The sequence below is a fragment of the Ischnura elegans genome, chromosome 12 (genome assembly GCF_921293095.1).
Source record: "Ischnura elegans chromosome 12, ioIscEleg1.1, whole genome shotgun sequence".
Lineage (NCBI taxonomy): Eukaryota > Metazoa > Arthropoda > Insecta > Odonata > Coenagrionidae > Ischnura > Ischnura elegans.
In genome coordinates this window covers 30,720,642-30,737,775 of record NC_060257.1, presented here as the reverse complement: position 1 = coordinate 30,737,775, position 17,134 = coordinate 30,720,642, and the positions used below count along the sequence as shown (strand labels likewise).

The 17,134-nt window shown below is 35.9% G+C and overlaps 2 protein-coding genes across 4 annotated transcripts in view; one reads left to right on the top strand and one right to left on the bottom strand.

Moving 5' to 3' along the window:
• LOC124168769 (ecto-NOX disulfide-thiol exchanger 2) overlaps positions 1 to 17,134 on the bottom strand; it is a 39,702-nt gene that overhangs the window by 10,397 nt on the left and 12,171 nt on the right. For all 3 annotated transcript variants that reach the window (XM_046547056.1, XM_046547057.1, XM_046547058.1), the window contains 3 exons: positions 16,853 to 17,122; positions 15,172 to 15,384; positions 6,052 to 6,158 (listed from right to left, as the gene is read on the bottom strand). In XM_046547056.1, coding sequence (XP_046403012.1) covers positions 6,052 to 6,158; positions 15,172 to 15,384; positions 16,853 to 17,122 — 590 coding nt within the window. The remainder of the gene's footprint in view (positions 1 to 6,051; positions 6,159 to 15,171; positions 15,385 to 16,852; positions 17,123 to 17,134) is intronic.
• The window catches only part of LOC124168770 (equilibrative nucleoside transporter 4), a 74,551-nt gene that overhangs the window by 54,523 nt on the left and 2,894 nt on the right, over positions 1 to 17,134 (top strand). The window contains exon 12 of the transcript XR_006866981.1: positions 1,156 to 1,304. The gene's annotated coding sequence lies outside the window, so the exon portion shown is untranslated. The remainder of the gene's footprint in view (positions 1 to 1,155; positions 1,305 to 17,134) is intronic.

Below are 17,134 nucleotides of genomic sequence, written 5' to 3'. Positions count from 1 at the left end.
TAAATAGCTCCAGAAAAGTAATTTTGACAGAAAAGCTTTTAGTTTTGAGAAAGTAAATCAGCAAGTGCCATATTTACTCATTCTTTACAATGATTAGAGATGACAACAGCAATTACCTCTCACATTACATACATTCATCAAAATACAGTCGCTACATCTGATACAATATTTAATGGAAGAACTCCAATTGGAAACATTATCACGTGGGTTCTATTTGAGGAACAACGACTGACCTTATATTAGGGCAAGTGCAGTACATGGCAAGAGCTGATACCTTGTAAGTGCATTTTTCAGCCTTCGAAATGACAGGGATTCGTCACCTCATCTTGAAAGGAGACCACAAGAGTGAAGAGTGAGCTAAGAAGTAGGTCAACAACATTAAAGTGAACCCTTTGGCAATTACCTACTTCAATAATGATGATGATCATTTCTCTAATATACTTAATTAATTTAAATTTTGAGTCATACCTGAAAACACACCAAAAGGTACACACACATAATTTGAAGGGATGAATGTTTCTGACTAGAGCATCACGATGCATTTCATGAAAAGAACTCCAAACTGTAATGTCCAATCAATGATTCAATGCTCAAAGCATCTCAGCCAAAAAGAATTATCATCACCAAAAATGGCAAAATTATGTTGAAACAGAAAGATTCAGGCCTACTCCCATTGAAATCATAGCCATGGTAAGAGTTATATGTAAATTTTAAGTTTGAGGGGCATTCTTTGTAGTGGATACAGGTGTTTCAGAGAAGATTTTATAAAACTTATCACATAAATATTTCACTTTTAATAATTTTAAGTAATATTTAACTCCATTTTTATAATTTTGCCTTTCTATGTAAATAAATGTTTATTAGAGGTAGATAAAAAAAAGTAGACAACGGAAGCCAGCCGTATTAAGTCTCACAATAACTTAACCGATGTTAACTTTTTTTTCCTTAAATGCAAACCTGTACTTGATGAAAATTCTTTTTCGCTGGAAAGCATGATACATTAAATCACCAATACACAGTACACCATACTTTCATCAACGCCATATTTGTGCAAAAATGAATGTATCAATTCTTTCGAGCATGTCACCTACAGCTTTTCACAAATACAAACATTGAAAACAATGTCCTACCTCTTCCCTCACTTCATCATTGCAGTGGTTTACAGATGGGGTCACCAATCCCTGCTATGGAGGCATCGTCAGGTGGACTGTTACATACACGAGGAGCTGATGATCATCCCTTGACTAGACCATACCCACTTCCGCCATTTGCGACCCAGAAAAGAACTCGCCATTCCAGTCACCGTAAGTTCTATGCAACCCAAAACTGTTGCATTTATTTTTATTGCAAAAAAAAGCCTACCCATTTTTAACCAATTATCCCACAATGGAGGAGACTCCAAAACGGAAAACTTGTGACTGATGCGAAGACAAAAAAAAACTTTTTTTGGCAAAATATCTCCAGAGAATAATTCCTAATTCTCAAATTTTGTGTAGGTAGCGTGGAATGACGCATTCTCTCCGTCCACAAATAAAATTCTCAATGGACAATTCTTCCAGAATAGCAAAAGCCAGTGAGCGAATTCCAAGGATGGTAATAAGAAAATGTCTCATCAGTTACCATATGAACTGATTTTTTTTAAACCAATCTACTAACTAGCCTGAAATAAGGTGGTGAAAATTACAACATCATTCCCCTCATCATGAAAGAGGCTCACAACTTAAAATAAATCTCAATATTTTTACCTAATTTATGGTACTCAGAACTCAAGTCCGGAGTAAGAATGTGTTTTTGTTCATGGTTTCCGTGGGCTCAATCAAGGAAAAAACCAAGTTTTCCATATAATATTATTTTTTTAAATAGTTCTGAAACCATTTCCATTTTTTGTTTAATCATTTTGTAAATTAGCCACTGTGAAGCTGCATTTTCATGGTTCAATTCTTTCCAAATCTCCATGAGGATGCTAACAAAAAATAGGAATGAAAAGAGTGTAACATATATTCTATGTTGTTAACTGCTCTCCAAATACCCTGAATGATAGTTCAATGGCAATGATTTGGAAAGATGCAGCATTATTTAACATATAACAATAGATAGACCTTCTGTATCAACTGACATGAATGGTAATGCACACCAATCTTTCAACGGATAGCATCATCACTACTGTGAATTTAGTGCGAGAAATGTTCACTGTGCAATGAAAGTTTTCACATTCATAATCCTATAATGAGCCTTCAATTAACACTCCCATTTAACCACTGAAAAGTTAAAAAAATCATAGTTTCAGGATCAATCACCACCTTGTCCAGTCTCTTTAGTATTTGGAGTCAAATGACAAAATTAAAAGCAGGTCTTACTGGCTTTTGCCCACAGAATGCTGATTTAAAGGACTTGACAAGTGACCAGAGTTTGAGAGGGATAGAACAAAAGAAAGGAGTAGCCCATATTTGCTCATTTTGATTCCTTACCTTAGACCAATGAAATCATTTCCTCACAACAAATCTATCCCTCTCTCAAACCCTAGCACGGACAACTGCTCATACAGGTCCCAAGTCCCTCATGCATTTATACCCTTCAACCAACTGTAAACCAGCAAAGCAAGCCACTAGCCATAGAGATGAAGGGACAACATGAAAGGTGATCTGTGGCAAGTGAATTCCTGAGGCTGTGGTGTTCAGCATCTATGTATTTAAACCCTTTGATTTAATGGTACAAGCTTACAAAAGGAAAGGTAGAAAAGATATAATGCCCCTTAACATTTATTTCTGAACAATTCATTGTGATGAATCTTAATCTGACCATAGTATTGAGCTCATTGCAGTGATACTTTAACTGAGGCACAAAAATAAACATTTTTTGGGAGCTTTTACCAGAGGATAATATGTAGGAATTCCACTTTGCACCATGTTATTAACTTAATTTCCACCAAGGTTTTGGAAAGTACCTACATATCTTCCCATTTTAAAAGAATGTTAATCTGGCCGTGTCAGACACTGAATTAAATTGATTGTTGGTTAGGGTCAACAAGTTTAGGTATTATCTGATTGGCTGATAAGTGTAATTTTCCTTTGAATCTTTTTTCTGTTCTTTACATGTACGTTTTATGCGATTTAACTTAGACGCCAACTACGTATTACTCAAACGAAGGTCAGCATCACAATTAAGATTTATTTGATTAAGAGAATTTTGATGATCTTTCCGTAAATGATTGGGAAAGATAAATTATTACAAAAAAAAGTTTTCCAAATTCAGCCATTTCTCATATCTTGAAAAAGAAAAAATTGCAAAAGTTGCCCCACACTTCTCATGAGTTAGTGACGCTATTATAGTTCTGAACAACCACCCCTCAGGACGAATCAACTTCCACAGATCATAGAGGCTCATCTAAGGGTTCCTCTGTCTTGCTGTACAGGGTCTTTCTGCTCCTCAATGAGAAACTGCCAGCTCTAAATCAGGATAAGGAATTAACAAGGGCCAATTGAGAATCACTCTCTTTGCTCTGAAGAAATGAACACATATCCCAAAAGTCATCTACCTAATTTTCAGCCAACTACCAAAGCTATGGATATAGCTAAAATGTTATCTTGAAAGCACACAAAAAGGACAAGACTTGGACACACACCAACTAAGCATTTCTAATGGCTGGGTTATGTGCTACCAAATGTTGCGTACTGATTCGCAACATCTGCCTCGAAGACCACACATCATGCAAGCATACAAGTTAAATGGTTCAAACAGGGATGAATATGGAAAGTTATACTTGACTGAGAGAAGGCACATGAAAAGATACAGAAGTAAACATCGAAGTCAATTTTTATCCAAAAAGCTGGCCACAGAGACAATAATAAATGAAGAATCAATTGAATTTGAAAGTTGTTAGTTCACAAGGAAATACGTAAATCATTGAAGCAAATTCTGATGTCAACTAACAGAATTTCAAATTGAATAGTCATCTAGCATGTGAACAAATGAATAAAATTTGAATGGGGAAAAAATTGAGCCCTGAAAAGTGACCTCTATCAAATGGAGTCACCCATTTACCTCAACCTCTTTATTTTAGAGTAATTTTCAATATGCATAGATAAGATAATAGTTTAGAGCATGGCGGCCTAATTGGTGGACCACTGGTCTACTATTAAAACAGTCCCGCAGTCAAATCTCACGGGAAGACTTAGGTCGATTCAAAAGTAAAATATCATTATGGCAGGAGTAGGGCCACGGATAGGAACCCTAAATGAATGCTAATTAAAGGTGAAAATAGAGGAAGATTTGCTAGGCCAAGTTTGCATAGGTTTCCAGACAATAAAACAGATAAGATGGCAATACATAATCATCTTATAAGAATTTCAAAATACTTTACCATAATCATACAACACAAGAGCTAGATCCTTCTCCAGGGTTAATTTTTTTATTACAACACCACCGAGTGTCTCCTAAAACATCTTGTCTTATTAGGAGATTTGGAAATATATCACTAAGTCATATTACAGTACAAATTATCATCGAGGCCCTTTCTTCTACCCAAATTTTAAGCTTGGTCTTGATTAAATCTGCATGGTCTTCTTTTCTGTACATAATTTAACTAATCTAAGCATGGGATTTTTCATGAAGCCAATGGAAAATTTAGTCTTATTTTTATCAAAGACAACTCAAAATAAACTTAATAATGATACCTTGCAACAACTATTTCACAAGATTAACACTACCACGAGCCTTAGGCTGCTTTCAGACGCTATGACTTTTTGCCGGTTGCCGTTCACGGCATGGCACCGTGAAATGCAGATAGTCGTCTTGTCTGAAGCAGTCTCAATTTCACCACCCGTGCCGAGAGCGGCGGTCAGCGAATAGTCGTATCGTCTGAGAGTGGCCTCATGGTAGCATTGTGTGTATTTCATGCCGTAGACAGTGCAGCGCTGTACTGGATTGAAATGAGTGCCGTAGAGACCATGGTGGCAGTCCACAGCATGATTCGACTTGTTTGAAGGCATCCTTAGAGACCTATGGATATTTGAAAGCTCGGTGCCATGCCATGGAAGGTGGCCGGCGAAAAGTTGTCCTGTCTGAAAGCAGCCTTAATAAGATGAAGTTCACACCCAAAAATCATGTAGCGAGACATCTGCACCTGCACAAGAATTAGGACTCGGCCCATGGCAGGTGGTGTGAGGATCAGATGAAACAAAATGGCTAAATGAACATCCTGCTATTATGATGAGTTTTTAAGCAGAGTACGAAAAAGTGACTTTGTATGCAGTCACATTCACGGGTGCAAAGTTATGTACACCAAAGATGAATTTCCCCATGAAAAAACATGCCATGCATTTTTTCATGGCGAATGTCCTATGCATGCATACAACTTAGCACCCAATGCATAACTGCATATAAAGTCACTTCTTTCATGCAGTGCTTTAAACTTCGTCATTGCAAAGTAAGGCTTTGTGACAAAGTAAGGCTTATTTCTCCAACAGTGGCTTAGTAAGCAAAACCTCCATCCCATGTGGCCACAGTGTGGACTTGTGATGTCAACACCTTGTTCAGTAAAATGCATCCTGAAGTTTTTTCTAAGAAGATGGCTTGGTTGTGTAAAATGAGCAACATGCTGACTGCCAATCGGGAGATCTGTATTTGTATCCAGGCTAAGCCAAATATTTTTTCACGGCAAACTTCATCCTCATCTTTCACAGCACCCATGGAGGTTAGAGATAAACTCACTGGGGACATGCTGGCCTTTAGCAAGAATATTGTTCTCTACAGGTTGAGCGGTGGCTGGCACAATGTACCCTTAGGTCTAAGTGCCTAGGTAGCACAATTACCCCACCTAATTCTTAATCGATCTATCTATACCCACATGGGCCCTATCTCCAGTCTTGTTTCACTTTCCATGACTTCCCTCCAGAATGAAATCAAAGAAGACTACAATTACTACGTGTGAGGATTAAATGGGGAAGAATTAAAGAAAGTTGGATGAAATAAAAAAACTTAAAGAGAAAACAAAAAATAACTGCTTTTCCTCTTTATATTTTTTTTTAAAGACTGGCCATGCAAATTACGTACCGCCGCTTGCTTCCTCCACATGTCAATGTTCTTTCGCTGAGCCTTGGTGAAATGGTCCCACACCTTCTGGTGACTGGCAGCGACAAACACCCTCTCTATCTGACCGACTGAAGGGGTAACAGGGGGTTAGGGACGGCCAAAGAGAGAGAGAAGTAAGGGAAAAGAGGAGCAGACAAAGGGACGATGAGAGAGATTAAAAGAGGGAGCGGGAGATGAAGGGAGAGGGGAACGAAAGGTGGCAACAAGAGCCAAGAGTGAATGAGGAGCATTCAAGTTCACCGCAGATTGCGTCAACGTTCATAGCATCGACGCTGAGGATACTAACCATGTGTATGCTGCATTCGTGAGCATTTCTTAGATTTTTAAAGTACTAACTTCTTAATCATCAGTCAAACTGGAAACAAAAATACCTTTCAAGAATTTTACTGGTTTAATTTTTGCTGCAAAACAGTTTATGACACTTTACTTGTCATACAGGTCACAAAAATAATGTGCACAGATACTAAGTAGTTCTACATAGGAAACTTTATTACATGACCTAGGTTTCATCAAGGATTAACATCTTCAAGTTCATTTAATAGTCTCTCCATTAAATTGTACTGCATGATGCCAATCCTAGATGAACCTCAGATCGTGTAGTTCTTTTATATGGAACTATCAAGTATTAATGCATACTTACTACTTTTATACACTTATTTTACTTTAGACAAGCTAAAATTGGAAATTTTCCTAGCGAATCTATTAAGGAGCCCCCAGATAATATATTAGGCAGAAAAATACCACATTTTTAGTTGCAGACACCACATTTGTCTTTAAAATGAAGTTTCAGAACAGTTAGTTATCTTGTAATTTAAAAAAACAATGGTGGCAACCTTTCTCATAATTGGCTACTTGGTTTCATGGATTTTCCTGCATTTAGCCTAACAGAACAAGACACTTTTAAACCTTTAACCAGGATGCCAGAGAGAAAAATTGAAGGGGCCTAGAATTACAAGCTCATGAGGAAAAAATTGAACAGGCAACCAATGAAAATCTTGGGACAGGTTCAGCCAAGTTCTTTTTAATTTCAGCATTTCCATACTAGATTCCTTTGCATTATTCATAAAAGATTCATGCCTTTTGATTTTAATGGGGAGATCCTCCTTGACCACCACAGCGCTAAGAGGTACCTATATTTTGTACCATCTCGCCCTAGGCATCCCAATGAGTAGGATACCAACCCACTAAAAAAACTGTTTTTAATCCAACTAAGAGGTATACCAAATAATAGGTATATTAACAATGTATAAGCATTAATATCACTATCCTTTATCTGTGTTACCTAACAAAAACAGGGCTCAAAACAACGATATTAAAGAGTTTCATTCTGACCAGAATCTCTAACAACTTTCCTGATCTTTGACCATGGAATACAAGACGATGAAATGAATCACCTGGTTTACTTTAATATCCAAGATGCTAACAACTTGGAGATTTTGTTTCTCAAGAGGTTCAAAACTGCTCAAAAATGCAGCAAAACATGATAGCTCCATCTGCGAGGACATTTGTTCACCACCAAGCAAGAATAAAAAGTGGATACCGTTGGAGGGGATAGGTAGTTGACCTTTGTATAGGGCAAGATAGGCATTGTTTGATCTAGTACCAACAGACAACACAAACCCTTGTTTCCTTAAGGAGTTGGAAGTAGCACATGGTTTAATAGCCACTATTTTCACTGTACACCAGGCGGTACACATCTTCTTGTGGAATAGGAAAGTCTATCACATTTCCAAAAATACCTCAAGATAAAATTATGATGAAATTTTTTCTAGATTCTCACCTTGACTCATTCATTGCAGAATTTTATAGAACAACAAATCCATCTCCCGGAGTAATGAAAATTTAGAGGAACATAGTATTCTAAAATTTTAAACATTTCCTGGCCATATTTGTGTGTTGTTTTCACCAGGTGCGATTTAATTCAGTTACCTGAAGATGTTGGTTTTGGGTTCTCATCTACATACATTATAGATGTGGTGTTGATCTCAAGTTTGTGAAGAGCTGTTAATTAACATAAGGAAAGACTTGCACAGATTTTTGAATGATCAGTTTATGGTATACACAGCTAATGGAGAAAGAAATTTGCAACTCCTGTAATATTTTAAAATAGCATATTATTCCAAGACTATTTCCAGAACTTTACACACAATATTAGATACAAAATAAAAGAGTGTACTAGTGGTGAAAAATTTGGCTGCAATTCAGGAGGCAGTTTTAAAACAGATTCACCAATCTAGACACTTAGATCTCCATATCTATATTGAATATGTGTTTAGAAGCCATGAGCAATCGTAAAATGCCAGTGTTTTTTTTAAATAAATTAAAAAATAATTTCAGAGCTTGAGCTGTTGCTCTATTTTACATGGAGGGTTAGTAGGTGGAATACTGAGCAACAGACTAGTGCCTGAATAAGTTACGTTCAGGTACACCAATATCGCAGCTAATAAACAACAGTTGAGTACTATTTCTGACTGAGGTATGTATGTGCTTTGATTTCCTGATACAATTTTCATGATTTATTTTATTTCCTAAGGACTTCCAAAGGACTAATTTGTCTCAAGACCAGGGAATTCAATGTTGATACCACAACACATTCTCCCTCGAAACATAAATGTAAAACAAAACAGCAAAAAGGTACATTAAAAATTTCTGAGGACCTAAGCTACTATGTATATATTTAGTGATAGATTGTTGTATTGAGATTTTAAACAAAACTGCACATTAGCCAAGATGAGAACCCAAAATCTATATGGGGTAATGTAGTGATATTCACTCCAGGGATGCATCTTTTGTAATTCATACAATGACTGAACCGAAGTGAATTACCATATTTCTCCACACTATTAAGTGTTAACTTGCTCATGGAAATTCATACGCTGGTATGAAATGAGTCATAAATGATCAAATCTTACCAAAAAAAACAACTACGGCTTGAAAGAAAGGGTGACTTTTAATGAACTAAAAACACAATTTTATGGCAATTTCTACAATCAGTCAAACAAAGGTTCATAAATTCAACGAGTGTCATTCACTACCTAGACCACTCAGTACCAAGACAAACAAGCAACATAAACTCTATAGCCCACAGATGTTATCCTGCTTTAAGAGAAAAATGCAATTTACCCCTTGACGAATGCTCTATGAAAAAAGATGGAAAATGTCATACATCAAAGACTTATGCCTAAAGATAAAATTTCATGCTCATAAAAATATACTTTATAATTTCCTATGAACTGCACATACCCTGTGAGAACCCTCACTACTCATAGTGGACATAACAAGGTTAAGGCTGCCTATCCAGAAATATATATCAGTAGAAAACCAGTTAAAAACTAGCCACGTTTCTTAAATGGCAAGGCATATTAAAGCCGGCAAAGCTTCTTTAAAATGGATTTTTTGACAACACAGAGACAAGAATATATTTCACAAACTGCTGCAAGTTCAACAAAATTCATTGCACAAATTCAACTGAAAACATTCAAGTAAAATAATGCAGTTGATTGAATTAGTTAAACGGATAATAAGTATTCCCCTATGATCATCGAGGATATGAATTCCAAAAAAAAAGAACATCCACTAATAGGCATTGAAATACGTACATATTTACATCCAAGTTATATATATACACATTTATAGTTACTGGATAAAAATGAAACTAAGAAATGGCAAACAGAGTGAAAGCCTAGCTTGTAGGTGTGTTTGTAATGATCAACGTAAAAAATTACACGAGAACTGCAGAAGTACCTTGAAAGTAAATAGAAAGGAGAGATATACAAAAAGATGTAATTAAATTTATAGCAATTGTATTAAAAAGAGACAAATTGGAGAAACACGTAGTTCTATCTTTTTATTAGAAAGGGGAATTTATTTATATAAAAACGAGAAAAAATTAAGCAAATTAAAAAAAAGCTTTTACAAAAGGAAAGTTGGAAATAAATACTTGAGATCTTGCCCTAAGTTGCATTTAAAAATTGAAGAAGAGTAGCTGATTAATGACAGAGAAGGCAGTGATACATATCAGGTGAAGCGATGAACCACAATCAGGCAAACAAAAAAATTACTCCGTAAAGGAGTACATACATATTTCCTGACTAACATTAAGAACAAACTAGACATCAAAATACTTGGGACAGACTACATGCTGCAGTCCTCCCAAAGAAGCAATAATTACACAAAAAATGGCAAATCAGAACATGCTTTTTTATGCGTTTAAAATATATGATTTCTTTTACATGAGGAAGTTACACTCATTAATGTGGAGACATATTTACCCATCCAAAAATAGAAAAATTGTGCCACTATAGAGTAGGTGGGTGGTATACTGTTTCCCAAAGGAATTGCTAAGAAAAAATTGAAGTAAAATGCTTGACACATTCATCTCATCAAGACAGCATCTCAATAGGGAACCTCATATATACAATAGTTATAAACCATGCAAAGAGAGTTCAGTAACCTATATCCAAAGCGGACAACAGACCAATACTTTGGTGTCATCAACAAACAGATTAAGTGAACTTCGAGTAAATATATTCTTTCAATTCCATACAACAGCATGTACAGCACAGGACCCCAATCCAGAGTACTCAAATCCAGAAACCATCAGTTTTATGTAGCGGTGAAAAATTCTAAATCTAATAAAAAAATTCAATTTAAACAGAGATTAAAAATATGTACTATGATGTCCAGGTTAATGTCATGTATTATTTACACATGTAAAATTGTTTATCTTTTTAGGAAAACTGAAAATCTTATTTTACAGAAAAATCTTGCAAGCTACTATAGCCAAAATTCTGATTTATCAATTGTTTTTCTCTTATGCCTTTAGACCTTTCCATAGAAATAATAATGGGTTCGTGGGAAAAAAGCATGAATACCCTGCTCGTCTCTCTCATTTATCTAACAAAATCAACCAATATTGATAAAATTATCTACAATTAGAAGAGAAGGTTAGCATGTATTTTACGAAATGTATCCTTTATGAGAGCTTCCCGATGAGCTATTTTTTGGCCATTCTTGTCAATTTCGTTCATTTTTAACTAATGAAAGAAAGGGCGAATGAGGGAAGATACTTTTTGTTCATAACTTCTCATTCCCTTTCATCAAAGGAATTATTTTACGGAGTTGCAATTAAGTAAATGATTCCCTAATATTTCCTACGGGTATGATCGTATAAACTGCATTTATGCCAAATTATTTCACCTTACGTGGACCCAAGCTTAAGGATATTTTAAAATCCCGAAGTCATTTGGTCCTGAGCTCTTAAGAACTAAGGTCCTGTTCTGCATGTGAGCATTACCAGTCTGACACATAATTACAACAATTTAAACAGAAAAATAATTAATAATTCTGTAACTGAGGCACCAATTCAGAAAGAATTTTATGGAAAGGGAGAAAATCCCATTTGGGAATATCCAAATTCAGGATATATCACAGAAAATACATCTAAATGCATGATTATTAAAAGATAATATTCAGGGTTAATATTGAGAAGAGAAGCCACTTTGTGCTCAAAAAGCAAGCAGAAGAAAGTCTTCATGCTTGAAAAGACAGGCACAAGAGCATTTATGTAAATATTCAGAACAACCCTGATCAAAATAAAATTAGCTTTTTCCTCATTACAGCCTCTCTCATAAGAATAAGAGCAGAGAACTTGGTAGAATTGGACAAAGAAAGAGACCCATGGTTAAACCTAGAGATAAATTCTTCCAAGTATCATTCTAGTCAACATCAAAGTAATCAATTTCCTACGGCTAAAGGGCTAAAGATTCTCAATGATTATGAGTTAAGTTACTGCATATCTTGGGAGTCCACCTGAATGAATTCTGGGGTAAAATGTCTAGTCTAGTTATCATTAGGTGAGATAAAACAAAGTGACTGTGCTACCACATTAGCAAGGGTCTGCATCCATTATGTACAATCTCAAGGAACATCAAGATGTGACAGTATCAAATAATTAAAACGGTACGCTATCAAGATTCACAGTTAAATGTACTATGCTGTAGCTAGCCACATGCCAGACGGATTGATGAGATGAGTAAAAGATGTTATAACCCCATAGTACAGACAACATTCTGAGTCAGAAGCATTGATGGTACTTTTTCCAAGAATACAACATCCACAGAAAGTATTATCAAGAATAATTTAACATTCAAAGGAAAATGTAGACTATACCAGGTGCAATGCATCAATGCACCATAGATGGATAAAATAAAGAGCAATGTATACTTTCTCCCTAACATAATAGTGATGAGTCAACTGAATATTTTATTTTTCGAATCCACGCCAAGGAATGTTCCAAATTTCTCTGAACAGGAGTAGTGTACTTCAAAGGGTGAATCTAAAACAGCTGAAAACTATGAGCTTATGTGGAAATCTTAATCCCATAATGCTTAGGCTATAGTGCCATTTACTATGGAAAAACATTAGAATAAGGATAGTTTATACATAATTACATTTCATTTACTAAGGAAACTCAAGCATAAGTTTTTCATTCTTTGACTACAAGTCAAATAATTTTCCAACTAGCACAAGGGACAACACATATCTATCACTTTCGTGGAAATTTAAGGCCTGGGATTTGGAAAATTTTTCATGCTCATTTTAAACGCGATCGAGTAAAATCAGGCCTCTGCTCACAGCTCTTCAATGACTATATGATAGCTGGAGTTCTGAGTTCCCCAGGCCAAATTTCATATAAATGATCCCAATACATGTCTTCACATGTGTTTTTTGCTGGAAGCCTAGTGTAATTCCAAGTGGCTGCAGAAGCAATACAGGCTAGCTAGCCCAGGGTAGACTTATTTAGTGAGCATGGCTTATTGATTTAATTAGACTTTAATTATTCTTTTACATCCATAACTTTAGAATCGATAGAATTTACAGAACCAAAACTAGACTAAGTAAAATATGAAAGCTGACCCATCACTGATTAAAGCTTTTTTTGGTAAAATATTTGCACATGGCTGGCATTTTCAAAAGCAAAAAAATGTCTTGGAGAAAAAATTCTGATCCCCTAAGCACAAAAGGAAGTCGAAAAGTAACTGAGCAATTTGAGACTATGGAAAATTTAGGTACATTGAAAAAAATACAGGAGAAATAAAAATATGGAGATAAAAATTTAGCTTCCATTATTCACGTGAACTTATCTTGATCCCAGCTCACACAGCATCTTAAAATACCACCACCACCACCAAAAAATTCCTCACCTATGGATATCCGTAAGGCCATTTCTGAGTCCAATTTGAACTGTCCAGTTGAGTTACCTTTGCCTAAGTATAAATGTCCTGGGTAATAAGGCTTACCGAATTAGCACTGCATTTAATAGGGCCAAATTGACACTGCAAATTTGGATGACTGAGATACTTTCACATACTGCAGGACTGCAGAATGCTTTACAAATTCAAACCGTGCTTCCACCATATAATTCATACCTACAGGAGTTCGGGTAAACCCAAAGACTCTTGTCTGACATACTTTATGTAAAATGATGAATGCCCGACTGAGATGACCATCAGAATTACAATTAAGCACCAGTATCTTACCATTGTGAATAAAATTAAGGCCAGCCTGATAAACATAACCTTAATTGATTGACAGCTTGGAACATATAGCATATTACTAAAAACTAAGAAGAGAGTTTATAGTAGATATTTCGATAAAATTTAAATATATTGAAAACCATTGGCTCAAAGTCTCACAGAAATAAACTTTTTCCTCCTCTTTCATAAGCCAATCCAACATAAAGGTTTGAATACAATCACTTCTACAATTTTTAATGATTTTTCCTTTTTAATTGGTTAAACTAGAACTTTAAAGAATCATTGCATTAACTTTAAATTCTCATCCAAAAAGGATTTTTTCAATTTAACAACTTGAATGGCAATAGAGAGGGTTGGTTTCACACATTAACTACACGCATAGATGGTGACTTGTACATAAAAAAGGGTACAATTAAGGTAAAAGAATGGAAGTAGGAAGAATATGCATTTCCGAAGAGGACATATTATTCAGTTTTAGGATAAATAATTTCATTTCGATGATAAGATCCTAATGAATGCATTATGGAAGACACAGAATTCATTAAATAAGTGTATTGAATCCTGATTCTACTAACATGAAGACTCAAGAAGCAGACTTCATTATATTTAGCAGAAAATATATCATTACACTGAAAACATCAGGATTGCATAAAATAAGATACAAAAATACTTGTCATAAACAAGGCCAAGAATTAAACAGTTGAAATTGATGGGGACACAATTGACAAGCAATAAATTTGCTGCTCAAATACTGACAAAATCATAACAAGTAAATTCTTGTTGAAATATTTTTGTAACACCTAACATAAGGCAAGATTATTTTCTGGCATTAGAGTCAAATCAATCAAAGGATAAAATTTCTAGATATAAGCTATACTAAGCATCACAGAATAAAAAATAGGGTTTTTTTGAACTTAAATATGATTTTTGAATTGAAATGGGATGATGCATTTTCATGAAATATCTATCACAATTCTTATGAACCTTATGCCCATGTCAAAACAAGTAAAATAATTAATATTCCCTTTGATACCCACTGAAACCTCATGAAAAGGATTACATGAAAATCTGGTGGAATATAAATTTTGCCTTTCCTTCAAGAAATACACCTAGTCTCTCAGAAGCAATCCAGACTTCACCAGCCCCAGAAAAATAAAAAACACCTTGAGGATGAAAACTGTTAAATGAAATCTGAAAATTTTTGAAAAATGACTAGCCTGGAAATATGTTTTACATCATTTTGGAACTTAAAATTTAACTTTAAGCACAAGTAGTTATTATCTGTTAAAACTAGACAACATTTTTATATAATTTTTTTATTTCTCTGCGGCTTTAGGGGGGTCTATCCCCTCATCCCCCCCGTAGTTACGCCACTGGCTGAAATAATTAAATACTTCCAAAAAGTTCACATTCCATCTGGAGAACAAGGTTGTTCGAAGCAAGAGATGTATATACCATGATCGAGCTAAAAGTTTCACTCCACCGAAGTAATTAAATATTGGCCAATCCTACAATGTCAATGAGAAGGGTAAAGTTGACTTACATTGCATGAGGATCCCTTGCATTCTCTGCTTCATGAGATCCTTGGCTGCAGCCAGCTCTTCCTCATATGATGCCTTCTCCGACATTAGTCTCCTCACGTGAGAATTCGTCGACTGAATCATCGAGTAGAAATGGTTGGCATTCCTCTTACTGCAATCTCCTCTCTCCAACCATGTCACAACTGTCTGCACACCTTTCATGAATGACTCGTCCACTGACAATGACAAGAATAATTTTTGTCACATTCGAAAAACTAAATAATTTACCTCACTTAGGTTTGCAGTTAGTACTTGATTTCTAATAACATAATTATACTATTAGTTTCACTTCTAATAACATTCACTATGTTTACTAATGGAACTGAGATTTATCTGACTGACACTGCTTAATATGGTAAACAGAATGGCCTAGCCACATCGACCTGATAAATGAGCCAAGTCAGCCTGCTTTCCTGGCAGATCTAGAGGTACCAGATCAATACGAAGAGGAACAATTCGAACCCTCACCAATCTTCTTGTGGTCGTCAATACCAACAAACATTAATCAATATCGTCCACAATGGTCATGCGAGGCTGATTTTGGAGGTTTTGACAATTTTTTTGGCATCCTTGGCAGAGAAGCTATACATTCTGGAAAGAGTCTACAGATTCTCAGCCCCCATAGGTGAACTTGGTGAACTGAGTTGGCTTGCTCATGAGCTTGCAGACCAATCTAAATTCAGATAAATCTCAGTTCAATTGGTAGTCATTAAATCCATTGTGAACAATAGGCACATACATTACAATAGCCTAACATCAACTAAATAATAAAATAATTTGGAATGTTTCGTGATTTAATCATTAGATCATGCCATGTTGATTGAGTTACATGTAATTACGAGGGAAATAACTGATCAATCTTTTGCTTGTATGAATGCATCATTTGAAACAAGCTTTGCCCTTTTGTATGCACAACTCTCAAGATGAGATAGATATACCCAGTTCCATCCCAACATAAGAGTCTATCATGACAATACGGTAGTTTTATTCATCAAAGAATACGAAAGGCATTGATTGCGATTCGTTACCCACCATTACTGTAGTCATAATATACAAATTATTTGGTTTTACAAATCCCAGTTTAGACGAATGGCAATGGTCAATTTTAACCGCATTTGAAAAAGGCCAGATTGTTGCCCATGCGATGCCACTCCACGTGACGTCAAAGGGATCTTGTTTCTATACGAGTAAATAGGAGTTTTACATTGTCTGAGATTACCAATGCATGCATGAGGCACAGAACTCAGGGAAAATCTCTTAATAATCACCTACTTAAACTGCCTAAAGTCGGAAAGTTTCCTTCGTTTGATAAGGTATTAATAATCCTTATTTAAGCCAAACACTACCTGCTAACAGGGTAATCTGCTACCTGCTAGCAGCCTGCATCGCAGCGGCACACATATCCTCGCCCCAAGGTCACCACACTCGGTGCAGGGGGAATGAGAATGACGTCACACGGGCTTATCCCGGCATTCATACTTAGCCGTCGCGTTTTTGCGCGCTTGTAAATATTCACTTTTCATTTAATCACGAAAAATAGATATCGTCATTTAAAAATCTAAAAGCGTGAAATATGTGCCCCAGGAGTAATAATCTTTCGATTTAGGCAATAAAAAAATAATAGGAAACCACCCTATTCTTTACCTTTGATCCTTTCTGCCACTGCTTGTGCCTCATGATCTGTGTAGTGGACAACAGGAGGGGGCGATGGTGGCCTCAGCCTCTCCTGTTCTAGCCTCTGTCGATGGCGTGCCTCTCTCTGCACTTGCCTCTGTCGACACTCCCACTCATACAGATCGTCCCTGGCTTGGGCATAATCAACGTGAAGCCGGCCAGTGGCCGGACTGGTAGCTGCACCAACTGCATTTACATTGCTCACCTCTGGACCAGCATTATTCATACGAATCCGATACCCTAAGGAGAATA